Genomic DNA, 27,656 nt, shown 5'->3' with positions numbered 1-27,656 from the left:
TCTCAGTACGGGTTGTCCCCGTCGAGCACCCGTACTAATGCGATAACCTCGTGGTTTGCCGTAGAAATTTCAAGGTAATATCAAAGACCTTCTGCTTGAATGCTTCGCGTGGTTAATACTAATAATTTATTATAACGTTGAAAGCAATGAGCGGAAAGAAATCGGAAGGAAAATCGGGAGGGGTCACGGGATGGATAAGCTCGGCTTGCCGTTTCGCCGCAGACCGAAATGATTTTAGGAGGTTTGTTACGGTTTATACATCTATGAAGGCTCGAAATGACGATTGTAACGTACCAACGTTACTCAAAATCTGATTTACATGAGCTGTATTACGTTTCTGCTGTTACAGGAATCTCCTTGTGAACCTGGGCTTGTTTGCAGCGGGTGTTTGGGTCGCGAGAAACCTTTCAGATTTTGACTTGATGTCTCCTCAGCCGGTCACGTAGTTCCCACACATTAACAACAGAAAGGACTCTTACAGGTGAAATAAGCATAATATTGTTAAAATCGTCGTTCACCCTCTCATCCTAAGACTTACCTTTGGTTTCTTCTTCAACACAGGTGGTGCTAAAATGGGAGAAGAGAGACGTTTTCTACAGCGGGTCTTGTTGAACAAGTCTATTCGACAGCAAAGGGAATAAATCCCAACAATTGGATAATTACAAATTGTAAATTTCTTCTGTACATGCATTGCGTTTTGTTGAAATAAACCTCACGTTAAAGCGGTTTCCTACAGCCATTTATTTATAATAAATATGTAACATACACACTATTAGAACAACATTCAAGAAAATTAAAAGCATAAGTTGTGATGTCTATTTTATGATCCACAGTTTGATTCTTTCCATAAAGAACATCCTACATATTGCAGTCTCCTACTTCGATGACAGAGCTTTGATCCAGGTTTCTTTTTCCAACCTAAAAAAAAGAAGAAGTGTTTAAAGAATTTCTTAACACAACTGAAACCAACATGTTCACTCAAGAAAACGTGAAATGCTTTTTTCAAACACAACTCCCAATATTCATTCTTGTGCAAGGGACCCACAAATGAAAAAGGAATTAAAATGTAACATCTAGTTTTTTAGATGTCACAATTTATACTCTTTTATATAACAGCACAATATTTATTTACAAATATATTATTATTAAATCAAATTTGAATACAAATTGAAATTAGTAATGTCACTCAAAGATTTATCATTTAATTATTAATTTCATAGATTTCAATCCATTTACTACTTTGTTCAAAGGAAAAAAAATCTATTAACTTTACATTTCACAGCCCCCTTAGCACTGCCTTTTGGCCCCCAATTTTGTAAAAACCCTAGTTCTACACAATTTGATCCATTTCCAAGACTGCAATTACTGTGTGCGCGCAGCAAGTATCAGGGCAGAGGAAGATCTATTATGCTTCTTAGTCAGATGGAGCAGGAGGGATTCAGAAGGTAGTCCCAAAATAGTTGTTTTGATTTCTTCAGCGCGTACATGATCAGGAAATAATGCATGGTCCTGCACAATGAATCTTTGTCCACTGAATAGAGGAAGAAGATGATAAAACTGGTTATACATACACAGACACACCTACACATAAAACTTCAAACTAAAGAGTCAATAGAGATCATACCTTCTAACAGAGAGGAGCAATAGATCATTGAAAAGGTGAATGTATAAATCTTTGCGAGAGACTACAGATGCTTTGTGATTGCCTCCAATTATTAATTGCTTCAAAGATCCCTCCTTAATCAAATGACGTCCTCTAGTGATTAATGGAACGGCCTATTGAGAAAAAGAAAAATGTGTTTACAAATATAACAGAGGCATAGAAAATAAATTAAGATATTTTGTACCTTGACATTTCCGAAGTCCACTAACTTGTCCAAAGAAACGAGCAGCTCAGTTCTTTTCATTTTCTGGACTCTTGTGTCACACTCTTCCACTATCTACACAATGAGAAATTGAATTATGAATCCTAACAGCAGATGAACTGCATTTACGGTTATTTTATGACCTGTAATACCTTCCGTACAGCTTCAATGGCTTCCTTCACATTAGGGACATTAAGACAAACACCCCTGGTTCTCTTGAGGACATTCTAAACCAAATAACACACACACAAATAATAAATAATCACGTTCACTACTCCACCAATTAGTGAAGTATTTACCACCAATTGGCGGTTTACCACCAATATCCAACATCTCCCGGATCGGTTAAAAAGGGAAAGCAAACCTCAAGCAAGAGAGTTATTCGGGTGATCCTCTGAAAGGGAAGAATCAGGAAAGACTTAAGCGTCTGTCTCTGGCATTGTGGGTCCTTCTCTAGTTTCTTCAGGATTGGTGCAAATTTCCTGTTTTCCTGTCTGGAAAGGGGGGTGCAAAATATCAATCAGAATGCTTTGATGATAAACTGAAGCTGAATTTGGTGGAAATATATAAACAGAACAAACAGCAGCTGAGTGACGAGGGCCTCCTGGTACATCATGTTGGTGATATACGGCACATAGACTTGTTGGAAGGATTTTTGGTGATTCAAAACAACGTCACCAACCTGTGACATCACCACATCCTGCCTTATATGAGACTCCAGGTCCTGCAGAAACCTACAAAAACCAAAGACAACATTAAATTAGATTTTGAATGAAGAGTATATAAGTGCATTGGTTGGACAATGAAACTGAAACACCTGGTTTTAGACCACAATAATAGGGCATCCTTTTGCAGCTAATACAGCATCAGTTTGTCTTGGGAATGACAGATACAAGTTCTGCACAGTGGCCAGATGGATTTTGAGCCATTCTTCTTGCAGAACAGTGGCCAGGTCACAACATGATGCTGGTAAATGCAGGAAAATATTTCCTGAATCACTCCTATAAAACCCACCATAGTGGCTCAATAATATTTGGATCTGGTGACTGTGCAGGCCATGAAAGATGTTTACCTTTACTTTCATGATCATCAAACCGCTAGGTCACTAGTCTTGCTGTGTGTATTGGTGCATAATCATCCGGTTCGGTAGTCCTTGGCAGTCTAGCACAAGTATTGGGCCAAGTGAATGCCATAATATTGCACCCCAGACCCTCCCTGATCCACCACCATGCTATACTCTGGGAATGCAACAGTCTGGGTGGTACACTTCTTTGGAGCTTCTCCACACAGTAACCCTCCCACATGTGGGAAAGACAGTGAAGGCGGACTCGATACAAATTTTCACTGCTGGCACCATTGAAACTGACATTGGCATGAATGACCAAACGTTTGGCTATAGCAGCCCGGCCATGTATAATGACCCTGTGGAGCTCTCGACAGGAAACAGGAGAGTTGAGGTGCACATTTAATTCTGCAGTGAGTTGGGCAGCTGTGGTTTTACAATTGTTGGATATAATCCGGGTAAGCACCCGGATATACATTTCAAACAGCTTCCACGGTTACTTCTGTTGGATGTGGTTATTTGTTCTTGATGATATGCTGACATTAACCTGAATACTGTGGCTCTTGATACATCACAACGATTTGCTGTATTGGTCACAAATGCGCCAGCACCAATAATTTGTCCTCTTTTGAACTCTGATATGTCATCCACAATGATGTGTGCATTGCAGAATTTAAAAGCATAATTGTGATATTAATCTGCTAAATAAACCTTCACACTCTGCTCTTGCTGGATGAACGTTCAATCAATGAAGATTGGTCCAGGGGGGTCAAATTTAGCCATGTTTAAGATTGATAGTCCAACCCCTCTATATTTAATATAAAGATTTCAAATTACAGTTAATTAGAATTTTGGAGCTGCATTGTGATCAAATTATATTCTTTACTGAAAGTGGGTTTTTTGTATTTAAAATACTGCTACACAATTACATTTTTGTGAGCATCTTCTGTAAAGCAGTTAAAATTGTATTAATTTAATAAAATTTTTAATCTGTAAGAAATGACACATTTCAGGCAGGATGTGCATGTACTTTAATGCCTTATTAAATAACTTAAAATACAGGGTGATTCAAAAAGAATACGACTTTGAAAATCTGTATTTAAATCAAAGAAACATGATGGAACCTTGGGTAATTAATCAACGTGAAGAGTACTTAAAGCATTTTTTCCAGTAGAAAACAAGTTCATAGATGTTCAATATGACCCCCTCCAGACACTCAAGTGGCATCAACCCGTTACTCAAACTTGTTCCACAATCAAATGTAGCATCTCGGGCGTAACAGTTTGGATAGCTGCAGTTATTCCTTCTTTTAGTTCCTCAATGTGAAACTTCAGAGCTTCCTTAAATCGATGACAGAAAGAGCTTAGCTCTCCTTTTCTTTGCAGAGTTCTCGATTTTCAAAGTTGTGGTATTTTTTTTTTGGATCACCCTATACTATGATTTGCTTTTATTTTCTAGATTTTTAGTACTTCATTTATACATATGATATGAAGGTACCGCTTACTCGAGTGACTATCCTTACCGTTCACTGACTCTGCAGACGTCTTTTAGGTTGGAGAACAAAACATGATGCTGCACTCGAGTGAGGATGTGTTTGAGTTCTGCTGAGCACTGAAACACATTCAGTGCTACTATCAGACTCTTCTGATATGAGGCCTCGGACACAATCAGCTCAAACATAGCCTACACCGAAAGCACAGAAACAGAAAGATGAGTAACACCAGACCAACATCAGGTTTTTCCAAGCATGCACAACAATACGCACCTCCTGAAGCTGGATGTCCTGTGCACTGAGGGAGTACAGCACACTCTTTGCTTGTGGTAACTCCTGCCATAGAGCATATGGTTTGGACTGAGACCCTGGTGGGCTCAAAATAGAGGTCAGGGTTAAAGATGGGGGAGTTTTCAGACCAGAGAGACACACCGATGTTACCAGTTCTGAAAGTCCAGCAAGCTGTGCTCGGTTTAAATCCTTCTTCAAGGAGCGCATCCAATACTCCTGATATAAAGGGACAGCTAGAATATAAAATTGTAGCAGAATATTACCGTGAGGTTTTTTTTTTGGAATACCTATACATTTTGACCAATGAAACCCCAAATCGCATAGTGTCATTTGACCACTGCAGTAATACAAAGAAAAATCATACATTTTAATGACTTTAGATGTCTGGTGAATGTGACATCTACACTATCTGGTAGAGAGTTTTGTAAAAGTCAATCAAGTCTTTCAATCATTTGTAAACTTACAACTATTGATGTATTCGGATTCAAACTTGGCAACATATGTTTTCTCTTGATGTACACTGATGTCCATTTCACTTATACTGAAACAAGGAAAAATGGCATGAACAAAATGGTTGTAATGCATATCAAAGCAAAACAAGCAAAAAATGCAAAAACAAGCAAAAAATGAATAAATAAAAAATGTTATAGTGAACTGGATTTTGTCTGTCGAGCAGTGAAGTTCTGTGAAGTTCAGTTAAAAAAGGATGAGATGTTTTTACAAAAACAACTGTACGTTGGTTTGACTGGTGATTATGAGGACTTTGTCATTTTGTGCATCATTAACATCCAATTCCTATCAGGTTTGGTCAGGATCTTGAGTGATGCACAGCATAAAGATTCTAGCTTATACATTTAAAAAATAATTTCTGAAACTTTGCATTACCAGTACTTTTAATTATAGTAACTTTACTCTTTTTAAAACACATCTTGTATTTCTCATCTGTAAGTGGTTTTAGATTTTAAAAGTTTGACTAATAAATTAATGCCTTACCTTTTTATCTCACTGTCCTCACTGTTTATGTCAGAAAATTCCAGATGACTTGAGCTCTCCGCAGAGAAGAGGGATGCAATGGGCAGAGAATACCCTACAAAGCTCCATAATTGAGAGCTTGCAACAGATTTAAGAGCTTCAGCCAACCCTTCAGATGTACTAAAAGAAAGACAGAGATCAAAATAACATCATCCCGTCAGCTTCCATCAAAAGCCTTTTAACCTAGTCTGCTTAGAGGAAGTAAACGGTAGGTTAGCAAGGCTGGACCACGTTAGAAATCAGGGACCTACGATTTATTTTAATTTTATTTTGATTACATACCAGTAATTTCCACCACACGCCTCACTGTCTTCCTCTTTTGTTGGGTGGTCGTCTTCATCCATCGCTGGTCGAGCAGTGTCACCGTCTAAAACTTCAGTTACAGTCAGGGTCCAGAAACTCTCATCCTTCTTAACATGAGCCATGTGAATATGGTAAACTTTCTTCAAGTCCAGGAGCAGAACTGAATATTATTTATCGCCGTGAAAGCCCCTAATTTACTCACAAATGCTGGAGCGCACCGAGGCTGGTTACTTCCCAAACACCAGCCAGAAGAGTTGTGTGTCTAATCGATTGAGAAAAGCGCTCTCACCTGATTTCACTGCATTTGATTGGGCCCTCAGGATTGCTTTATTATTGGCTGAACCGAAGAAATAAACATTGTTAGTGCAATATAATTTTTATGAAAAATGTTCATTTTATAATCACAATATTGTTATAAGAAACAATGCTTTATGCATGGGCTATATAAAATGCACCATAAATAAAAAACGTGCTTTTCTTAAATCATTAACGGCATTTTAATTAATATTTAACAACCAAAATGAACCGTGATTAACACTTAAGTCTGAGATTCCTTCAATGATCATCAACGTTATAAAGCACACAGTTGCACATTTGAAATATAAGAATCATTCTTTCATTTTTATTTGGTTTTTAAACTGTATACAAGGTGAAACAGAGTTTCTCAAATCGATTGAACAATTGATATATGACCCAGAGATTACTAAACAAGAGGGTAGACATGACAGAACTGCACAGACAGCTGAAAAGTGTACATTAGGACTTTACACCCAAATTGAATGTTTAGACAACAGACAACAAAGACAAACAGAACAGACATCCTAACAAAGTGTAGTGGTGGATGGGAAAAGAAACCCCTGTAGACTACTTTGTCAGCACCAACTTTTTCCTGTCAATTTAATTTAAATGAAAACATTAAAAAATACTACCACAACATCAGGTAAAAAGACATACTACTGATAATAAAAGTATACCTTTCCCTTCAGAACTGTTTTACATAATACAGAACATACTTGCTCAAAGATGGACTATGAACACAAAGGTCATGGTATTTAAGTCTACTGCTAATAATTTCCAAAGGCAACCTATTAAAAGCATGTCAAGTCATACAGGATTGGCAACTATCAAAAAATTAAGAGAAAATTACCTCAGTTTAAAAATTATTGCCAACTCAAATTTGGAAAAGGATTCTGAAATGGGTGGTTTACCAGTTTACTATCCACTGCTATTATTTTTACACAAAATGTATTTAGTAAGATGCTTCATTTCTGTTTAAGGTCAGTCAACGTCAGGCACAAATCTTTGAAATCTAAATCCATGCAGTTGTTGGATGATAGGAAACCGGTCTATTTTTGAGGAATTGTATTACCGAGCCCCACCACCTCGAGTAAACTATTCACATTCCTGTAAAATGTTTATCAAATTTATTCAAACCAAACCAATAAAATCAACAATCCATTACGAACTATTGAGGCAACATGCAAAACCTTAATAAAAAATGCACAGACAATATCATTATATTGAAAGGGAAATACAGCCAGCTTCTCAAAAATCTGTTCGTTAAACATTTTGTATTTTGGCCAACAAAAGACCAAGTAAAAAAAATAATAATTAAAAAAAACAAAAAAACAAAAAAAACACCAGATCTCCTACAAGAAAACCCATTGATGAAAAAAAGGCTAAAATGTTAACCGATGCCACCCCTAGGAGTTGATTCTAAGTGGGCACAGTGATGTTTCGTGCAAGCAGCACCAATAAGGCAAGCTCCACACTTCCTTGAGCCTGTTCCAGTGCCTCAGCAGCCTCACGGGCTGAGAACCCAGAAGCCTGGATCCTATGAATGTGCTCTAGTGGAAACTGTCCCATCGAGGGCTGTGGTGCAGGCTGGATGGCATCTCCAAGAAAAACAGGATCCATCTCAGGGGCTTGACTTTGAGAAGATGCAACAGACCCAAGGTTGGGATGGGTTGATGGGCCAGCTGCTACAGAAAGCAGGTGTTGCTGAGACAGGTCAGCTGAGATGTCAATGCCTGAGGTTTTTTCACCCACAATGTCATTCCCTTGCTGATCCTCAGGGAGTTCACAATCTCCTTGGGAAGAAGTAACCGATACTGAACTTTCAAAATCAAGGTCATGGTTTCCGTCAGGAAGAGGGTGCTGAATGGTTTGTTCCAACATTGGATCCGTCTGTTTAGAAAGTTGGTTCTCTGTGTGCCATGAATTGCTCGAGTGTAAATCTGGAGAATCCCTCACTGATCGTGAAGTCAAGTCAGCTTTGGCAACACTTTCCTCCCCTTTGTCATCTGTTGTGGCAGTATTAGAAAATGGGTCAGCAGTCGGGTTCAGAGTGGTGTGGTTTCTTGCATCAGAATCCAGATTCAGCTCATCTACATCTACACTTGGTGCTGTACCATTAGGGTGAGATAGAGGAATCCTTCCAGAAACTGTTGGCCAACTACTAGACATAAGAAGTTTATGGAGCTCTTTAAGGGCTTGAGCCAGAGGAGGTACGTTATCCACTTCTAAATGGTCTCTTTCATAGGGCATTACACTCTTTTCAGAGTCTGGAAGGACAGAAGAAGTGGCTGGCTCAGCAGAACAGGGTTCAAGGTTCAAATCTGGAACAGACATAAGTTGTGAATGAGCCCCTGAAGCATCTTCAGTTACATCCCCTTGGGTACTCTGAAACTGATCAGACAAGTCATGGCCAATTTCTGGTTTTGCATTGTAAGAAACATCCATGTCCATTTCCTGATCCAGTGTCTGAGTCTGGGAGCTTGGGTTAATGACAATAAAAGGAGCTTCTGTCGATACAGTCCCTGAGGAAGTGATAGACTTCCCCAAAATGGTGTCCATTGGATTGCTGTAATCTCCTGTAGCTATGCTGCCGGTCACTTCATTGTCCTCGGGCACAGTACTAGAGAATGGTTCCTGAGAGGGAAGAGTGCTTGGGATGGGAGCATCTGCATCTGTCTGCAAGCTGGATGATGTGGCATCTGCCAGTCCTTGGGACTGAGATCTGATGGTGTCATCAGGGAAATCTGAAGAGGGTTCACCCACAGTCAATGGTTGAAGTGGAGAAGATTCAATCGGTGTGGAAATTTCAATTGGGGTCACTCCCTGGTTCATAGAGGCTGGGGCAGACCTGGACCGGTCTAGTGTGAGACTGTGGGGATAACTCGAGGCTGAAGACGTTGGTTGGTTGAGAGGTTTAAAGGGCAGGGATTGTGGTGAGGTAGTTTTTCCATCTTCAAAATCTATGAGAGAAAAGGTAACATTGAAAGTCTAAAACAGTTCTTATAAAACCATGCAAATGCAGCAAACACTGCAAACCATGCAGAAAAAAATAGCATTAAGATTAAGGCAAAGAAGAACTTACTTCATTATATTACTCACACAATGAAGGATGTCCCAGTGTGTAACAATGTGTATCATAGGTCTAATATATATAGTAAAATATAATGCATCTGGTTAATGAAATTTATTCACTATGACTGAAGTACCTGGTAGGTAGAGCCCTCTCCAGCTGTCTGTCCACATGACATCAGTTCTGTCCTGTTTATGGTTAAAGCACACAAAGGCCACACATTTCATGCAATAAGAGGAATAAAATTAGCAAAAACACACCCAGAGAAAAAGAGAAACAAAGGCATGCACTTATCAGTCACATTAGCAAAGCAAGGTGGTGTTCAAAAAGTGGTAAAAACTAACACAGGCACACTGCAAGCACACACTACTATTTAAAAGACTACAGTCTATATTATTTCTTTTGTGGGAAATGGACTATTTTTTATTTGATAAAAACAATTACAGTAAAAAGTGTATTGGTGTGAAAATGCTAAAATGTGTGATCAATGTAAAAGATATTACTGCTTAATGTGTTTCTAGAAATCTGTTTTTCCAGAACTTCTTGATGAATTTCACACACACATTGTACACCACCTTGTGAATTGGGTCAGTTTCGTCACAGCAACAAGGACCAATAAACTAAATTTTAAAAACTTTGTACTCTTCTAATCCAGAAATCCTCACAATGCAACATCTTATACAGTATTCATTCCTTGTGTTAAACACTAACTCTAGCTTTAATTTCAACCCTTACATCATGCTCTTACTTTATCTACATATCATGCATCTCACCGCTGTCCTGTACAGATCTTTGTATTGCCTCAGCCAGTTCTCGATCTGCAATCTCATCAGGCCGGGGCTCTTCTCGTCCCTCTGGCCCGTATGCTAGCCGAGCACATTCAGGCAGCTCTGCCTCAGGTAGAAAGCGTGTCTCTGTACCCGTTGTCCCAATAAGAAGGACATTTTTCTTTAAGTCTATAGAACACTGAAAGACACCACATAAAGGTGAGAACAGAGCAGAGCAGAAATTAAGCTCAGATTCAAAGCAGAAACAATTGTGGCTTATCTATCTAAACAAAACTGAGATTGTTTGTTCAATAAAGTTAATCATTACAGGACTCTCTGGAAGAAATACTTGACTTCTGACTGGTCAATCATGACATTCCAGGTATGTAATATAATGTGTTTGTTTATTGCCATGTCAGCAACAAAGGCTATTTTCATGACAAGAACATTTCAATAAAAAATAAACAATTAAGAACAACAAACAAATCAATACACAAGTTAAATAAGATTTTTAGTGTTAATACATGATAAGAATTCTAAAATTTTTCCTGGTGTCACTTTGCTAAAAATGTCCTTAGAGTTCATTTCATAAAAAAAGTCTTCTGGAATCAATAAAGTCCAGTAAAATCTGTTTTACAGTAAGGGGACATGTGCAGCGCAAACATTGAGTGGGGTCTTCATCTTTAAGTAAAATGGCGTGAGTTAATCTTGTATGTCCAATACGACAACAAATCGAGTCTTAAAATGTCTTAAAATTCTTTTTGAGATTTCAGGTTGTACATTTCAGGTATGTTATTTATTCCCTAATAACATCAGTTCATCTGTGTACGAGAAATGTATATATTCTAATGTTACTTTGCTATTCTTGACTGTTTGACGCCATCTTTCGAGCCGTATTTGTTTCTGCAAGCTTTACATTTAAGAGCTAGTAAATTATTACAGCTCAGATTGACAGTTTGATCTAATTGTTTAACTTTGTAGCAACTAAAAAAATCTTGATAATGTACTTTCTGCAAGAACAAGCAGCTGGATGTTCAAGAGAGAGAGAGAATTTTAATTTTATTGCCATTTCAGCTTCTATGGCAAAAAAAAAGATCAAATTTACCATGCTGCAAGTTCAAAAAGCCTTACGTATATTATTAATACTCTTACTTGCATAGTACTATAGAAAAAAAGACAAGCTGTTTGGACCAAGCACACAGACTGCATAAAGTCGATGTTACCTTATTTACTAAAGTCTAGGGAATAGAGTAAAAGTCTGCATCCTCAAGCTAGTTTTATTCCATTACAGAAACATTAATATCAAGTTGAACCGATTCCATTACAGAAAACAGATCATTTGCTTGTCTATGAACCAAAGTTTTCAAGCAGACCTGGTGTCTCTTTAGCATATCAAGGCCTAGCAGCATATCCATGGGCTGATCTTCCAAAATGGAGAAGGAGCACGGTAGAAAATCCCCTTCAATCTGCACCTGGGCTGGATGTTAAATATATATTTCCAATTTATTATAATACTATTTATAATTAAAATAAGTACATGCTTACTGAATATTTAAAATGTAGGTTTAAATAAAGGGCATACCCAAATGAACTCTGCCAATGATTTTCTGGGTGCCAACACCTTTGGCAATGCCTGCCCAGCGTCTGTCCACTAGGCGCATGATATTACATCGCTCTGCACATGCTTGGCTCATTATTGTCATCTGGGCACCTAAAGAAGGATAATAAAACATTAGTATATAAAAGGAAGAATCCTAGAATATTTAACGGATATAAATGAAGTTTATTACTAAAAAAAATAGGCCACCAAGTTCAGTGAAATATTTTGTGTCAAGGCACTTGATTAACTATTACATAACTTTGATAAATGACCCTCTTTAAACCTGATATTAAAACGTTTTGGACAGTCAAATAGATAGATGAAGACACAATCAGTGTTTTTGGTTTTCAACTTATAATATATTTAATATATACTTAATATATTTAATAGTTACATAAAAAAAAAAAAACACATGCAAAAAAAAGCCATCAACCTTTCAATTTTTTCAATTGGATTGCGACCCCTGGAGTTACTATGCTAGATTAGCATCACAGCAATAGCGTTTGTTGCCTAGAAGACTGATTTTTAGTGTGGGTCGCAGGTCACTGGAGTTGTTATTTTAGGGGTCGAGAGCTGAAAAGTTTAAGAACCCCTGTTTTGAACTAGTCTTGTTAGTGCATTTCAGCAGCCCACAACTCACATGTCCCATAGTATTTAAATAATAATAAAAAAAATAAATAAAAATGTATTTCTCTACTGTGGCCAAAGGGGAGCTAGACCAATATGTGCATCTGCTAAGAAAATAATCGATATTCATACTGTCAAAGTTACTTCATATAAAACTAAACTGCCTTATGTTGTAATAAAAGTAGCAATGGTATGGTAAATGCCACAATAAACATGGGTATAGTTTTACCAACTATTTGGCCCAAAAAAAAGCATATTCAACAAAGCAGACGAGCTAAACTCAAGTGACTGGAAGTAAAGCAGGTTATTCAAAATCATGTGGGGGCATAGCCTCCCCTAGCCCTTGTGTAGAGCCATCACTGTTTTCAGGGTACAAACTGGGCTGATATTTAACAATAATAATTTTTGGAAACCCCCTTTAAAACTTAATTCTCAAAGGGCTTTATACTTGTGCTTTACCCGAGTCAACAAAGGCCTTTACTGGATGTCCATTGACTTTGCAGTTGATATAGAGCATCACAACCTGGCCAAAACTCTCAGGTGCTTCTTCCATAGCAATGGTCATATTCTCCTCAATATTGTGCTGCCTGGAAATTCAAATGAACATGTCAACCATTCAATGCATTCTTTTGTTTTGTTTTAATTCACATGTCATAGACTAGGGCTTTTCTCAATATGCATTTATGAGCGTTCTAGTGTAGCCCTGTAACAATAATCAATATATAGACATACACGTGCACATGACTTGATTTTCGGTGACGCAAAAATGTATCGCCCACACATAAAAAACAATTGTAGCAACATTTTTGTCCATTGGAGGTGTCTGTGGTTAAAAAAATGATAGCATTTACTATAAATTACTATAGTATACTATGTGGGTGTCTGACAATTGAAAATAGATCCAGTAGCAGATATCGCCGTAAACATTTCTTGTTATTTATTTAGGCTATGGGTTATCACATTCTGATTTCAATGCCTAATTATTAAATTGTTAATATAATTATAATTAAATGAAATATGCTTAAGAATAAAATATTATGTGTTCATTGGAAGAGTGTACTTGCATCATGATGATATTATATTGTCACACATAAAATAACAATAACATAGTTTAATCGCAATATATCTTGGGGCAATATATCATACATCAAAAAATAGATATCGTGACAGGTCTACTCTTGTGTAACGTCATCATCAACCAATAAAGCAAACGCAGAAAAACACAGCATTTTATACCCGTTTATTATTAAAGCTCAGAGATATAACACATTTATCTCAGGAGTTTCGATAAATAAGACTGTGATGCTAAACATTAACATGATAATTTTTAAAAAGTTGTATAAATGCTGTGATGTTGAAATCATTTGCTGTTAAAATGCATGAAGGTCATGTAACCATCAGGAAAAATGCAGCATCTCATTCCTCAAAGGATGCGTTCTCTATTCTCACAGTCTCTCCACATGAACACAAGTCTGTTTTCTGCGTTAATGGAATTGAGAAGCAGCCCCTGTTTTCTGTGCATACAATCACCCCTTATTTGTTACCTGATTTCTTCCTCAATCTTGGCCTGAGCATCCAAGTCAAAAGGATCTGCAGTCAACAGTTTGATTCTCTCCTGATCTCTCCGTGCTCGGTCCTGCTGCTGCTCCATTAGCACCTTAGTGAAGCGCTCTGGGTAAAAAATAAATGTTTTATCAAAATGATATCATCACTCAAGAAAATCTTCAATAATCTCTACAAATGCATTTAATCCTCATCATCTTCATTTACCAAGATCTCCACTCAGTAGAGCTTCAGCAAGCGGAGGGTTTCGCTCCTTCAGGAGTGACAGCTCATGTGGATTTGCCAGCAACATGTCTCGAAGCAAGGCGGGGTTGTCCAATCCCTGAGGAGAAACGCCTGAACCTGGAGAAGTGGTGGCTTGGGGTGGCGGTGGCTGGGTTGTACTGGGACGCTGGGCTTGTTGCGGTCTGTTTCTGTTTTGGCCTGAGGACGTCCCAGGAACAGCAATGGAACTGAAGTCGATGCGAGGCAGGCCTAAGACATTAAAGTGCGTTACGATCAACGGTGTGATAAGATGGTATTAAACTATTGTACAACAGATCAAGTTATGCTGGTTTACCTGGAACTGTGGGCTGTGGTGGTGCTCGTAACCTCTCTGCTTGTCTTAATACTAGCACATCTCCATCTTTCAGGCCATAGTTCCCCAGGGCCCGGGTGGGGTCTTGTAGAGGCTGCTCTGCATATATGATCTGTACGGCAAAAGTTGCATTTTATTTGTTGTTTCATAGCACCTAAAATCCCTTTAAATTCTAAAAGCCAACATACAAATATCTTCAACAGGCATACAAGTTTCTCTTTCGATTTTCAAACAACACCATCAGCTATCTCGACGCACCCTAATCAATGAAAGTTCGGTTGTGTTGTGTTTTAACAATGCACAAATCCACGTATTATAGTTTACTGACAAGTTAACAAAAAGCTACGTTTCATTGAGATAACTTATCATTGAGAAATGTTTGTCGTTAAGGGCGGTACAGTTTGATAATCTGTTCAGATTTGGGGTTTTCCTAAAGTGTTGACATGGGCTCAGTATGCTATTAATAGCGTGGACCGTGTCGACACTAATTTGTTTAGTCAGATCGCTTAGCATAGTGGCTAACTGTTGCAACACTTTTTGAAGACGTTCACCTGAATTTCCCCGGCTGGTATTCCTGATTCTAGTTCGCAAAGAGCCAAGAAATCCCTGAGTTCAAGCTCCGGGGACACGTCCAGGGCGAAAGTGGTTTCCGAGCGGTCTCTCGGTGCACAAAACACGGTGAGCAGCATTGCCCGGTTACTGCTTCTCTCTCGCTGTCAGAAACTGCCCGTACTCTAGAGTTTTCTGTCGGAAATGTGTCCAAGGCTGTCCTGTTGACACTCTGTGTAAAATGTGGTAATGAGAAAAGTTAAGCGCATGGAGAAACAACTGAACGAGCAACCTCAATTCACTAAATAATTCGTTCACTTCCTTTCCACTGGTCTCCAGCCACTGCCGTAAACTGTCGTAGATTACGTGTGCCGTAATTTACTGAAACAGGAAGTCAGAACCAGTTGCTCAGATACGTTAACGTGGCCGCCATCTTAATCCGGTCATGAGTGCGCTATAAACAGACGCAACTGAAAAAAGGAGCTGCTGTTTTCTCGGATATAAAATACAATAACGCTTATTTTTGTTATCTGATTATAATTTTATGGTGTGAAAATACTCGTTACCTAGAAGTAAGAAAGCTCAAACTTGTAATGTATATTTTATGGTATTAAGAGAGATGTATTATCAATAAATGTATCTCCTACCAAAAATAGTTCTGTAGTCCTCTTTTTATTACAAATTTATGACAGTTAACTAAAACAGTTTAGAAAAAGTAATGAATCACACATTATTATAACAGTACAAATTCTATACAATAATGTAGACTAAAATAATAAATTATATCTGCAAAGGTTAAATAATAATAGCAAATAAAATATGAAGTAGTATGTTTGTGCTCAGTGGCGTAAATGTGTCATCATTTACACACGTTTGGGCCATTTAAATCTGTATGATTTTTTTTTCTGTTTACTTGCTTACTTCTTTTCACAATTATAAATTGAAATCTTCTTTCATTGTAACTTCTGTGTCAATTTTATAACATGAAACATGGAATTTTTTCAATATTCAATTCAATTCTGGATAACCAATAACTTTTAAGCGGTCACATATTTTTATTTTTCCCCAGGGCTGTAAGTATTACATGTTTGATGAAATAATCCATTACTTTCAATCATGTGTTTTATTAAAAGTCACTCAACTATTTCAGGGCGTTGAAAACGTTTTTAAATTAAAATATTCAATAAATTTTAATAATTTATAAATATTTGACCTATAAATAATTAATGTCTGCAATATTTATTCTGTTTTGTGTGTGTGTGCGTGTGTGTGTGTGTGTGTGTGTGTGTGTGTACTAATAATTAAACTGTTTAATTGAAGATTGAATTGAATTGATAATTGAAGATTTTTTTTGTTTTGTTTTTGTTTTGAATAGTTACAGTTTTGGCTTTGATACTGACTGATCTAAAGTATACGCACAAATATATTAATATAAAGCATCCTGTTGAAAATATTCATTTTAAAGAGAGATCCATGAGGGTGTATTTATGCTCAGCACTGTATATGTATGGGTAATTCTTCAACTACGGGCACTTTTATCTCCTTTGATCATATATCAAAAAATATATATATAATTTTGTTCAAATTCCTTTTTCTTTGTCAAACCTACAATAAAACCTACTTTTTAAAAAATTACTAGCTTTCTATTATATATATTTTTTTCATATTATTCAACCTACTTTTAGGTGTCAAAATCATTGTTTTTGCCTTGTCGCACACCCAGACTTTTAAACTTCAACAATGAAAACAACGTTTTAAAATATATTATTTATATGGTAACTATTAATGTATCTTAATTATGCACTAGTTAAATATTTTATAGTTATTCATGTAAGACAATTATCAATATTAATTTTTTATCAAAATATAGCTGTCGCACAGTATCAGTGTCATTTCCACCACAACACTGAAATTTTGCTTTGAAAAGTTTGTGTGAAAGATTGTTTAGGTGGTTTCTATGAAAATTAATAATAACACTAGAACACACGTTCAATATGGGGAATTAATTTTTTCATCAACAACACATGAAGAAAAATCACAAGAAAAAGCAAAACAGATACTAAAATTGTTTTACATTTGGTTTTGTAGTTCGGGCCTAATAAATGTTTTTTGCAGTTTTTAATCGTTTAAGTTCATTTGATTGACTAATTATAAATCAGTGGATACTATAAAAGCATTTATTGGGTAAAATTGCTACTTTTTACGGTGATTCAGTGCGTTTTGGTCATTATCGATGCACTGTTACTTTATTTGAGCGTTAGCAGCGCGGCAAAAATAGACCCAGAGCCGAAACTATTGCCGCACTGCTGCTTCAGTGACGCTCACGCCTCGCACTGACGCGCTGCTGCTGCGTGCTCTATGAAAGCTCTAATCTGTTTACATGGACGCCGAAAAGACACGCTTGCCGAGTGAAACAGGCTTTTCAGACAGTGTTGCAGTTTGACATAATAGAACGTACACGAGATAACATAGAGGAAAAGTATGGAAAATAGCATGCATTGGTTTTTGTAGCGGAATTTACAACACCAACCCAGACAATATACCACTTTTCAAGTATTAAACATGGCAATAAAAGTCACTTTTTCGAACTTTTCAAGGTTACAAGATGTTGGAAGAAAGATCAAGGTCCCATAATGCAATTCAAAAGCATAAATAAACGGGGGGAAATAAATAACAATAGACAAAAACATAAAATACGGAAAACTGCATTTTTTTAAGGATTTTTTTTTACAGTGCAATTGATGTCGTCAAATGAATTGGAGTTGTTCATATAATGATCTTAACAAGGCCCCCGACGCCCTGCATGCTATTGATTTAAAAATGAAAACAAATAAAATATAGGACTTGAAAAGGTTCAATGTTTTATCCATTTGTGTGCACTTCGCGAAGGCACATCAGTAGACCATGAAAATGTCAATGAGCGTGCTAATGAGTGAGGTTAAATTACTATAATGTTAGCTTGCAATGTCTGGGGATACTTTTTGTAAATAAATTGTATGTATGGGCTTCGGGCCCCAACAACTTTGGAAACCTGTGTGGGGCTATAGCTTAAGCTGAGGAGCTTGTAGCACTAAACAGTTTCCCTGCGTGTTGCTTTTGAGAGGTGGGAGAATAAGCCTCTTTATCGCCCCCTGGAGGAGGAAAGAGAATGACACAGCCTGGCTTTCCCTTGCTGCTCTGAGACAGACAGAAGTCTCAGAGAAAAGCAATTGTATGTAAGCAATCGAATTTAAAGTCTTTAGATGCTAGCAGCAAAGCTGGCACATGGAGAAGGGTATTAGCTGACAAATGAAGGCGAACCAAAAGCTTACAGCACCTGGTATTCCCAGGCGGTCTCCCATCCAAGTACTAACCAGGCCCGACCCTGCTTAGCTTCCGAGATCGGACGAGATCGGGCGTGCTCAGGGTGGTATGGCCGTAAGCGAATGTCGCAGTCAAAATCAGGCTATTTAAAAATCAGCAGGAACCGAGCGCAGCATGACTCGCATTGACACAACACCGAGAGGAACAGCCCCCTTGTCTTAAGTGTGTAGGCCAAGATTCAAACTTACGATGACAACATTTTAATGGCAGTAAAAGCAGCCGATGCTTGGGAAACTTCAAAGCAGACTTGTGAAGCCCTAGACTACTATATATAGATGCTCACCGGCCACTTGATTAGATACACCTTATTAGTTCCGGGTTGGCCCCCGTTTTGCCCTCACAGCTGCGTTATTTCTTTCTTTTTTTTTTTTTTTTTTACTTATTTTTAACATTTATTTATTTATTGGTTCATTTTTTGGCAAAGAGCACAACGTGAGTGCTGTTTTTCAGTACAACAAATGTCATGTTTGTCATGGTACAGATTGCTAATTTTGCACACCTGACAGCACGTGAAAACGGTCACGGGCCAGAGTTTAATCAGAAGCAATGATCAATTGTCCATCAGCTTGCATTTAACGCATTTGCCGCCGGCGATTTTTGTGTGTGAAATGAGCTAAATTCTATTTTGATATTGGATAAAAGGCCTAGGTTAACATCACGCCATTTTTTTATGGACCTTGTAAAAGAGTTATTTCGCTTTTTGACGGAGCAAGTGTACATGAGAAAAAATAAATAAATAAATAAATAAAAACCGGTCAGTTAACAGAATATTGTGATCACAAGTGTTTCCCTTTTATTTATGGTTGTGAATTGCATCACGGGGCCCTGATCTGTGCTCTGTCGACTTTTGATGTTGAAAATTCAACTCTATACTTTTAAGTAACCTTTACAGACAGTGTTGCAGTTTGACATACTAGAACGTACACGAGATAACACAGAGGAAAAGTATGGAAAATAGCATGCATTGGTTTTTGTAGCGGAATTTACAACACCAACCCAGACAATATACCACTTTTCAAGTATTAAACATGGCAATAAAAGTCACTTTTTCGAACTTTTCAAGGTTACAAGATGTTGGAAGAAAGATCAAGGTCCCATAATGCAATTCAAAAGCATAAATAAACGGGGGGAAATAAATAACAATAGACAAAAACATAAAATACGGAAAACTGCATTTTTTTAAGGATTTTTTTTTACAGTGCAATTGATGTCGTCAAATGAATTGGAGTTGTTCATATAATGATCTTAACAAGGCCCCCTGTCTGACGCCCTGCATGCTATTGATTTAAAAATGAAAACAAATAAAATATAGGACTTGAAAAGGTTCAATGTTTTATCCATTTGTGTGCACTTCGCGAAGGCACATCAGTAGACCATGAAAATGTCAATGAGCGTGCTAATGAGTGAGGTTAAATTACTATAATGTTAGCTTGCAATGTCTGGGGATACTTTTTGTAAATAAATTGTATGTATGGGCTTCGGGCCCCAACAACTTTGGAAACCTGTGTGGGGCTATAGCTTAAGCTGAGGAGCTTGTAGCACTAAACAGTTTCCCTGCGTGTTGCTTTTGAGAGGTGGGAGAATAAGCCTCTTTATCGCCCCCTGGAGGAGGAAAGAGAATGACACAGCCTGGCTTTCCCTTGCTGCTCTGAGACAGACAGAAGTCTCAGAGAAAAGCAATTGTAAGTAAGCAATCGAATTTAAAGTCTTTAGATGCTAGCAGCAAAGCTGGCACATGGAGAAGGGTATTAGCTGACAAATGAAGGCGAACCAAAAGCTTACAGCACCTGGTATTCCCAGGCGGTCTCCCATCCAAGTACTAACCAGGCCCGACCCTGCTTAGCTTCCGAGATCGGACGAGATCGGGCGTGCTCAGGGTGGTATGGCCGTAAGCGAATGTCGCCGTCAAAATCAGGCTATTTAAAAATCAGCAGGAACCGAGCGCAGCATGACTCGCATTGACACAACACCGAGAGGAACAGCCCCCTTGTCTTAAGTGTGTAGGCCAAGATTCAAACTTACGATGACAACATTTTAATGGCAGTAAAAGCAGCCGATGCTTGGGAAACTTCAAAGCAGACTTGTGAAGCCCTAGACTACTATATATAGATGCTCACCGGCCACTTGATTAGATACACCTTATTAGTTTTGGGTTGGCCCCCCGTTTTGCCCTCACAGCTGCGTTATTTCTTTCTTTTTTTTTTTTTTTTTACTTATTTTTAACATTTATTTATTTATTGGTTCATTTTTTGGCAAAGAGCACAACGTGAGTGCTGTTTTTCAGTACAACAAATGTCATGTTTGTCATGGTACAGATTGCTAATTTTGCACACCTGACAGCACGTGAAAACGGTCACGGGCCAGAGTTTAATCAGAAGCAATGATCAATTGTCCATCAGCTTGCATTTAACGCATTTGCCGCCGGCGATTTTTGTGTGTGAAATGAGCTAAATTCTATTTTGATATTGGGTAAAAGGCCTAGGTTAACATCACGCCATTTTTTATGGACCTTGTAAAAGAGTTATTTCGCTTTTTGACGGAGCAAGTGTACATGAGAAAAAATAAATAAATAAATAAAAACCGGTCAGTTAACAGAATATTGTGATCACAAGTGTTTCCCTTTTATTTATGGTTGTGAATTGCATCACGGGGCCCTGATCTGTGCTCTGTCGACTTTTGATGTTGAAAATTCAACTCTATACTTTTAAGTAACCTTTACAGACAGTGTTGCAGTTTGACATACTAGAACGTACACGAGATAACATAGAGGAAAAGTATGGAAAATAGCATGCATTGGTTTTTGTAGCAGAATTTACAACACCAACCCAGACAATATACCACTTTTCAAGTATTAAACATGGCAATAAAAGTCACTTTTTCGAACTTTTCAAGGTTACAAGATGTTGGAAGAAAGATCAAGGTCCCATAATGCAATTCAAAAGCATAAATAAACGGGGTGAAATAAATAACAATAGACAAAAACATAAAAAGGAAAACTGCATTTTTTTAAGGATTTTTTTTTACAGTGCAATTGATGTCGTCAAATGAATTGGAGTTGTTCATATAATGATCTTAACAAGGCCCCCGACGCCCTGCATGCTATTGATTTAAAAATGAAAACAAATAAAATATAGGACTTGAAAAGGTTCAATGTTTTATCCATTTGTGTGCACTTCGCGAAGGCACATCAGTAGACCATGAAAATGTCAATGAGCGTGCTAATGAGTGAGGTTAAATTACTATAATGTTAGCTTGCAATGTCTGGGGATACTTTTTGTAAATAAATTGTATGTATGGGCTTCGGGCCCCAACAACTTTGGAAACCTGTGTGGGGCTATAGCTTAAGCTGAGGAGCTTGTAGCACTAAACAGTTTCCCTGCGTGTTGCTTTTGAGAGGTGGGAGAATAAGCCTCTTTATCGCCCCCTGGAGGAGGAAAGAGAATGACACAGCCTGGCTTTCCCTTGCTGCTCTGAGACAGACAGAAGTCTCAGAGAAAAGCAATTGTATGTAAGCAATCGAATTTAAAGTCTTTAGATGCTAGCAGCAAAGCTGGCACATGGAGAAGGGTATTAGCTGACAAATGAAGGCGAACCAAAAGCTTACAGCACCTGGTATTCCCAGGCGGTCTCCCATCCAAGTACTAACCAGGCCCGACCCTGCTTAGCTTCCGAGATCGGACGAGATCGGGCGTGCTCAGGGTGGTATGGCCGTAAGCGAATGTCGCAGTCAAAATCAGGCTATTTAAAAATCAGCAGGAACCGAGCGCAGCATGACTCGCATTGACACAACACCGAGAGGAACAGCCCCCTTGTCTTAAGTGTGTAGGCCAAGATTCAAACTTACGATGACAACATTTTAATGGCAGTAAAAGCAGCCGATGCTTGGGAAACTTCAAAGCAGACTTGTGAAGCCCTAGACTACTATATATAGATGCTCACCGGCCACTTGATTAGATACACCTTATTAGTTTTGGGTTGGCCCCCCGTTTTGCCCTCACAGCTGCGTTATTTCTTTCTCTTTTTTTTTTTTTTTTTTACTTATTTTTAACATTTATTTATTTATTGGTTCATTTTTTGGCAAAGAGCACAACGTGAGTGCTGTTTTTCAGTACAACAAATGTCATGTTTGTCATGGTACAGATTGCTAATTTTGCACACCTGACAGCACGTGAAAACGGTCACGGGCCAGAGTTTAATCAGAAGCAATGATCAATTGTCCATCAGCTTGCATTTAACGCATTTGCCGCCGGCGATTTTTGTGTGTGAAATGAGCTAAATTCTATTTTGATATTGGGTAAAAGGCCTAGGTTAACATCACGCCATTTTTTATGGACCTTGTAAAAGAGTTATTTCGCTTTTTGACGGAGCAAGTGTACATGAGAAAAAATAAATAAATAAATAAAAACCGGTCAGTTAACAGAATATTGTGATCACAAGTGTTTCCCTTTTATTTATGGTTGTGAATTGCATCACGGGGCCCTGATCTGTGCTCTGTCGACTTTTGATGTTGAAAATTCAACTCTATACTTTTAAGTAACCTTTACAGACAGTGTTGCAGTTTGACATACTAGAACGTACACGAGATAACATAGAGGAAAAGTATGGAAAATAGCATGCATTGGTTTTTGTAGCCGAATTTACAACACCAACCCAGACAATATACCACTTTTCAAGTATTAAACATGGCAATAAAAGTCACTTTTTCGAACTTTTCAAGGTTACAAGATGTTGGAAGAAAGATCAAGGTCCCATAATGCAATTCAAAAGCATAAATAAACGGGGGGAAATAAATAACAATAGACAAAAACATAAAATACGGAAAACTGCATTTTTTTAAGGATTTTTTTTTACAGTGCAATTGATGTCGTCAAATGAATTGGAGTTGTTCATATAATGATCTTAACAAGGCCCCCGACACCCTGCATGCTATTGATTTAAAAATGAAAACAAATAAAATATAGGACTTGAAAAGGTTCAATGTTTTATCCATTTGTGTGCACTTCGCGAAGGCACATCAGTAGACCATGAAAATGTCAATGAGCGTGCTAATGAGTGAGGTTAAATTACTATAATGTTAGCTTGCAATGTCTGGGGATACTTTTTGTAAATAAATTGTATGTATGGGCTTCGGGCCCCAACAACTTTGGAAACCTGTGTGGGGCTATAGCTTAAGCGGAGGAGCTTGTAGCACTAAACAGTTTCCCTGCGTGTTGCTTTTGAGAGGTGGGAGAATAAGCCTCTTTATTGCCCCCTGGAGGAGGAAAGAGAATGACACAGCCTGGCTTTCCCTTGCTGCTCTGAGACAGACAGAAGTCTCAGAGAAAAGCAATTGTAAGTAAGCAATCGAATTTAAAGTCTTTAGATCAGGCATGTCCAAGCTCGGTCCTGGAGGGCCGGTGTCCTGCAAAGTTTAGTTCCAACCCCAATCAGACACACCTGGGCTAGCTAATCAAGCACTTACTAGGCTTTCTAGAAACATCCGTGCAGGTGTGTTGAGGCAAGTTGGAGCTAAAATCTGCAGGACACCGGCCCTCCAGGACCGAGTTTGGACACCCCTGCTTTAGATGCTAGCAGCAAAGCTGGCACATGGAGAAGGGTATTAGCTGACAAATGAAGGCGAACCAAAAGCTTACAGCACCTGGTATTCCCAGGCGGTCTCCCATCCAAGTACTAACCAGGCCCGACCCTGCTTAGCTTCCGAGATCGGACGAGATCGGGCGTGCTCAGGGTGGTATGGCCGTAAGCGAATGTCGCAGTCAAAATCAGGCTATTTAAAAATCAGCAGGAACCGAGCGCAGCATGACTCGCATTGACACAACACCGAGAGGAACAGCACCCTTGTCTTAAGTGTGTAGGCCAAGATTCAAACTTACGATGACAACATTTTAATGGCAGTAAAAGCAGCCGATGCTTGGGAAACTTCAAAGCAGACTTGTGAAGCCCTAGACTACTATATATAGATGCTCACCGGCCACTTGATTAGATACACCTTATTAGTTTTGGGTTGGCCCCCCGTTTTGCCCTCACAGCTGCGTTATTTCTTTCTTTTTTTTTTTTTTTACTTATTTTTAACATTTATTTATTTATTGGTTCATTTTTTGGCAAAGAGCACAACGTGAGTGCTGTTTTTCAGTACAACAAATGTCATGTTTGTCATGGTACAGATTGCTAATTTTGCACACCTGACAGCACGTGAAAACGGTCACGGGCCAGAGTTTAATCAGAAGCAATGATCAATTGTCCATCAGCTTGCATTTAACGCATTTGCCGCCGGCGATTTTTGTGTGTGAAATGAGCTAAATTCTATTTTGATATTGGGTAAAAGGCCTAGGTTAACATCACGCCATTTTTTATGGACCTTGTAAAAGAGTTATTTCGCTTTTTGACGGAGCAAGTGTACATGAGAAAAAATAAATAAATAAATAAAAACCGGTCAGTTAACAGAATATTGTGATCACAAGTGTTTCCCTTTTATTTATGGTTGTGAATTGCATCACGGGGCCCTGATCTGTGCTCTGTCGACTTTTGATGTTGAAAATTCAACTCTATACTTTTAAGTAACCTTTACAGACAGTGTTGCAGTTTGACATACTAGAACGTACACGAGATAACACAGAGGAAAAGTATGGAAAATAGCATGCATTGGTTTTTGTAGCAGAATTTACAACACCAACCCAGACAATATACCACTTTTCAAGTATTAAACATGGCAATAAAAGTCACTTTTTCGAACTTTTCAAGGTTACAAGATGTTGGAAGAAAGATCAAGGTCCCATAATGCAATTCAAAAGCATAAATAAACGGGGGGAAATAAATAACAATAGACAAAAACATAAAATACGGAAAACTGCATTTTTTTAAGGATTTTTTTTTACAGTGCAATTGATGTCGTCAAATGAATTGGAGTTGTTCATATAATGATCTTAACAAGGCCCCCGACGCCCTGCATGCTATTGATTTAAAAATGAAAACAAATAAAATATAGGACTTGAAAAGGTTCAATGTGTTATCCATTTGTGTGCACTTCGCGAAGGCACATCAGTAGACCATGAAAATGTCAATGAGCGTGCTAATGAGTGAGGTTAAATTACTAAAATGTTAGCTTGCAATGTCTGGGGATACTTTTTGTAAATAAATTGTATGTATGGGCTTCGGGCCCCAACAACTTTGGAAACCTGTGTGGGGCTATAGCTTAAGCTGAGGAGCTTGTAGCACTAAACAGTTTCCCCGCGTGTTGCTTTTGAGAGGTGGGAGAATAAGCCTCTTTATTGCCCCCTGGAGGAGGAAAGAGAATGACACAGCCTGGCTTTCCCTTGCTGCTCTGAGACAGACAGAAGTCTCAGAGAAAAGCAATTGTAAGTAAGCAATCGAATTTAAAGTCTTTAGATGCTAGCAGCAAAGCTGGCACATGGAGAAGGGTATTAGCTGACAAATGAAGGCGAACCAAAAGCTTACAGCACCTGGTATTCCCAGGCGGTCTCCCATCCAAGTACTAACCAGGCCCGACCCTGCTTAGCTTCCGAGATCGGACGAGATCGGGCGTGCTCAGGGTGGTATGGCCGTAAGCGAATGTCGCAGTCAAAATCAGGCTATTTAAAAATCAGGCTATTTAAAAATCAGCAGGAACCGAGCGCAGCATGACTCGCATTGACACAACACCGAGAGGAACAGCACCCTTGTCTTAAGTGTGTAGGCCAAGATTCAAACTTACGATGACAACATTTTAATGGCAGTAAAAGCAGCCGATGCTTGGGAAACTTCAAAGCAGACTTGTGAAGCCCTAGACTACTATATATAGATGCTCACCGGCCACTTGATTAGATACACCTTATTAGTTTTGGGTTGGCCCCCCGTTTTGCCCTCACAGCTGCGTTATTTCTTTCTTTTTTTTTTTTTTACTTATTTTTAACATTTATTTATTTATTGGTTCATTTTTTGGCAAAGAGCACAACGTGAGTGCTGTTTTTCAGTACAACAAATGTCATGTTTGTCATGGTACAGATTGCTAATTTTGCACACCTGACAGCACGTGAAAACGGTCACGGGCCAGAGTTTAATCAGAAGCAATGATCAATTGTCCATCAGCTTGCATTTAACGCATTTGCCGCCGGCGATTTTTGTGTGTGAAATGAGCTAAATTCTATTTTGATATTGGGTAAAAGGCCTAGGTTAACATCACGCCATTTTTTATGGACCTTGTAAAAGAGTTATTTCGCTTTTTGACGGAGCAAGTGTACATGAGAAAAAATAAATAAATAAATAAAAACCGGTCAGTTAACAGAATATTGTGATCACAAGTGTTTCCCTTTTATTTATGGTTGTGAATTGCATCACGGGGCCCTGATCTGTGCTCTGTCGACTTTTGATGTTGAAAATTCAACTCTATACTTTTAAGTAACCTTTACAGACAGTGTTGCAGTTTGACATACTAGAACGTACACGAGATAACACAGAGGAAAAGTATGGAAAATAGCATGCATTGGTTTTTGTAGCAGAATTTACAACACCAACCCAGACAATATACCACTTTTCAAGTATTAAACATGGCAATAAAAGTCACTTTTTCGAACTTTTCAAGGTTACAAGATGTTGGAAGAAAGATCAAGGTCCCATAATGCAATTCAAAAGCATAAATAAACGGGGGGAAATAAATAACAATAGACAAAAACATAAAATACGGAAAACTGCATTTTTTTAAGGATTTTTTTTTACAGTGCAATTGATGTCGTCAAATGAATTGGAGTTGTTCATATAATGATCTTAACAAGGCCCCCTGTCTAACGCCCTGCATGCTATTGATTTAAAAATGAAAACAAATAAAATATAGGACTTGAAAAGGTTCAATGTTTTATCCATTTGTGTGCACTTCGCGAAGGCACATCAGTAGACCATGAAAATGTCAATGAGCGTGCTAATGAGTGAGGTTAAATTACTATAATGTTAGCTTGCAATGTCTGGGGATACTTTTTGTAAATAAATTGTATGTATGGGCTTCGGGCCCCAACAACTTTGGAAACCTGTGTGGGGCTATAGCTTAAGCTGAGGAGCTTGTAGCACTAAACAGTTTCCCTGCGTGTTGCTTTTGAGAGGTGGGAGAATAAGCCTCTTTATCGCCCCCTGGAGGAGGAAAGAGAATGACACAGCCTGGCTTTCCCTTGCTGCTCTGAGACAGACAGAAGTCTCAGAGAAAAGCAATT

At 38.3% G+C, this 27,656-nt stretch overlaps 3 protein-coding genes and 5 non-coding genes across 11 annotated transcripts; 1 reads left to right on the top strand and 7 right to left on the bottom strand.

Moving 5' to 3' along the window:
• Positions 1–4: 4 nt before the first annotated feature.
• Positions 5–726, top strand: tomm6 (translocase of outer mitochondrial membrane 6 homolog (yeast)). The gene is made up of 3 exons (XM_056460278.1): positions 5–241; positions 350–481; positions 562–726. The coding sequence occupies exons 1-2, from the start codon at positions 147–149 to the stop codon at positions 444–446; spliced, it is 192 nt and encodes a 63-aa protein (XP_056316253.1). The 5' UTR covers positions 5–146; the 3' UTR covers positions 447–481; positions 562–726.
• Positions 727–6,290, bottom strand: si:ch73-15b2.5 (rho guanine nucleotide exchange factor 19). Of its 2 annotated transcripts, XM_056460257.1 has the most exons (13): positions 6,249–6,290; positions 6,026–6,153; positions 5,705–5,863; positions 5,176–5,252; positions 4,694–4,944; positions 4,451–4,611; positions 2,447–2,599; positions 2,230–2,359; positions 2,018–2,092; positions 1,848–1,940; positions 1,625–1,776; positions 1,367–1,531; positions 727–918 (listed from the first exon to the last, which is right to left on the bottom strand). In XM_056460257.1, exons 2-13 carry the CDS (start codon positions 6,085–6,087, stop codon positions 876–878), a joined length of 1,521 nt encoding a protein of 506 aa, XP_056316232.1. In that variant the 5' UTR covers positions 6,088–6,153; positions 6,249–6,290; the 3' UTR covers positions 727–875. The 2 variants fall into 2 exon arrangements, with proteins under 2 accessions (XP_056316232.1, XP_056316231.1); XM_056460256.1 differs by having other exon boundaries at positions 6,026–6,280.
• A 349-nt stretch (positions 6,291–6,639) lies between these two features.
• ddi2 (DNA-damage inducible protein 2) lies at positions 6,640–15,456 on the bottom strand. 3 transcript variants are annotated; one of them, XM_056460247.1, is made up of 10 exons: positions 15,099–15,456; positions 14,530–14,659; positions 14,178–14,444; positions 13,952–14,078; positions 12,867–12,994; positions 11,763–11,891; positions 11,554–11,657; positions 10,187–10,379; positions 9,550–9,601; positions 9,266–9,303 (listed from the first exon to the last, which is right to left on the bottom strand). In XM_056460247.1, the coding sequence occupies exons 1-9, from the start codon at positions 15,234–15,236 to the stop codon at positions 9,591–9,593; spliced, it is 1,227 nt and encodes a 408-aa protein (XP_056316222.1). In that variant the 5' UTR covers positions 15,237–15,456; the 3' UTR covers positions 9,266–9,303; positions 9,550–9,590. The 3 variants fall into 3 exon arrangements, 2 of the variants coding, with proteins under 2 accessions (XP_056316221.1, XP_056316222.1); XR_008837987.1 differs by having other exon boundaries at positions 9,289–9,303; positions 10,162–10,379; XM_056460246.1 differs by lacking the exon at positions 9,550–9,601 and having other exon boundaries at positions 6,640–9,303; positions 15,099–15,453.
• A 2,944-nt stretch (positions 15,457–18,400) lies between these two features.
• Positions 18,401–18,519, bottom strand: LOC130231291 (5S ribosomal RNA). Its single transcript, XR_008838017.1, has one exon. It is a non-coding gene; the product is annotated as a 5S ribosomal RNA (ribosomal RNA).
• A 1,715-nt stretch (positions 18,520–20,234) lies between these two features.
• On the bottom strand, positions 20,235–20,353 carry LOC130231289 (5S ribosomal RNA). Its single transcript, XR_008838015.1, has one exon. It is a non-coding gene; the product is annotated as a 5S ribosomal RNA (ribosomal RNA).
• A 1,703-nt stretch (positions 20,354–22,056) lies between these two features.
• On the bottom strand, positions 22,057–22,175 carry LOC130231288 (5S ribosomal RNA). The gene has a single exon (XR_008838014.1). It is a non-coding gene; the product is annotated as a 5S ribosomal RNA (ribosomal RNA).
• Positions 22,176–24,085: 1,910 nt separating this feature from the next.
• LOC130231287 (5S ribosomal RNA) lies at positions 24,086–24,204 on the bottom strand. The gene has a single exon (XR_008838013.1). It is a non-coding gene; the product is annotated as a 5S ribosomal RNA (ribosomal RNA).
• Positions 24,205–25,907: 1,703 nt separating this feature from the next.
• On the bottom strand, positions 25,908–26,026 carry LOC130231286 (5S ribosomal RNA). The gene has a single exon (XR_008838012.1). It is a non-coding gene; the product is annotated as a 5S ribosomal RNA (ribosomal RNA).
• Between the last annotated feature and the right edge of the window lie 1,630 nt (positions 26,027–27,656).

The sequence above is a fragment of the Danio aesculapii genome, chromosome 6 (assembly GCF_903798145.1).
Source record: "Danio aesculapii chromosome 6, fDanAes4.1, whole genome shotgun sequence".
NCBI classification, from domain to species: Eukaryota; Metazoa; Chordata; class Actinopteri; order Cypriniformes; family Danionidae; genus Danio; species Danio aesculapii.
The sequence above is the reverse complement of the archived record's forward strand: the minus strand, read 5'-3'. Positions and strand labels throughout refer to the sequence as shown.

Bases quoted from the DNA above. Each gene is read 5' to 3' on its own strand.
- tomm6 (XM_056460278.1), top strand. From the start codon at position 147: ATGAGCGGAAAGAAATCGGAAGGAAAATCGGGAGGGGTCACGGGATGG. The intron at 242-349 runs GTTTGTTACGGT...CTGCTGTTACAG, and splicing joins GACCGAAATGATTTTAGGAG to GAATCTCCTTGTGAACCTGG.
- si:ch73-15b2.5 (XM_056460256.1), bottom strand. From the start codon at position 6,168: ATGGCTCATGTTAAGAAGGATGAGAGTTTCTGGACCCTGACTGTAACT. The intron at 1,532-1,624 runs GTATGATCTCTA...TCCTCTATTCAG, and splicing joins TTGCTCCTCTCTGTTAGAAG to TGGACAAAGATTCATTGTGC. The intron at 919-1,366 runs GTAATTGCAGTC...TCTTTTTTTTAG, and splicing joins ATACTTGCTGCGCGCACACA to GTTGGAAAAAGAAACCTGGA.
- ddi2 (XM_056460246.1), bottom strand. From the start codon at position 15,236: ATGCTGCTCACCGTGTTTTGTGCACCGAGAGACCGCTCGGAAACCACT. The intron at 11,892-12,866 runs GTAAAGCACAAG...ATCCTTCTTTAG, and splicing joins AAAGGCCTTTGTTGACTCGG to GTGCCCAGATGACAATAATG. The intron at 10,380-11,553 runs GTCTGCTTGAAA...GGTGTCTTTCAG, and splicing joins ATATGCTAAAGAGACACCAG to TGTTCTATAGACTTAAAGAA.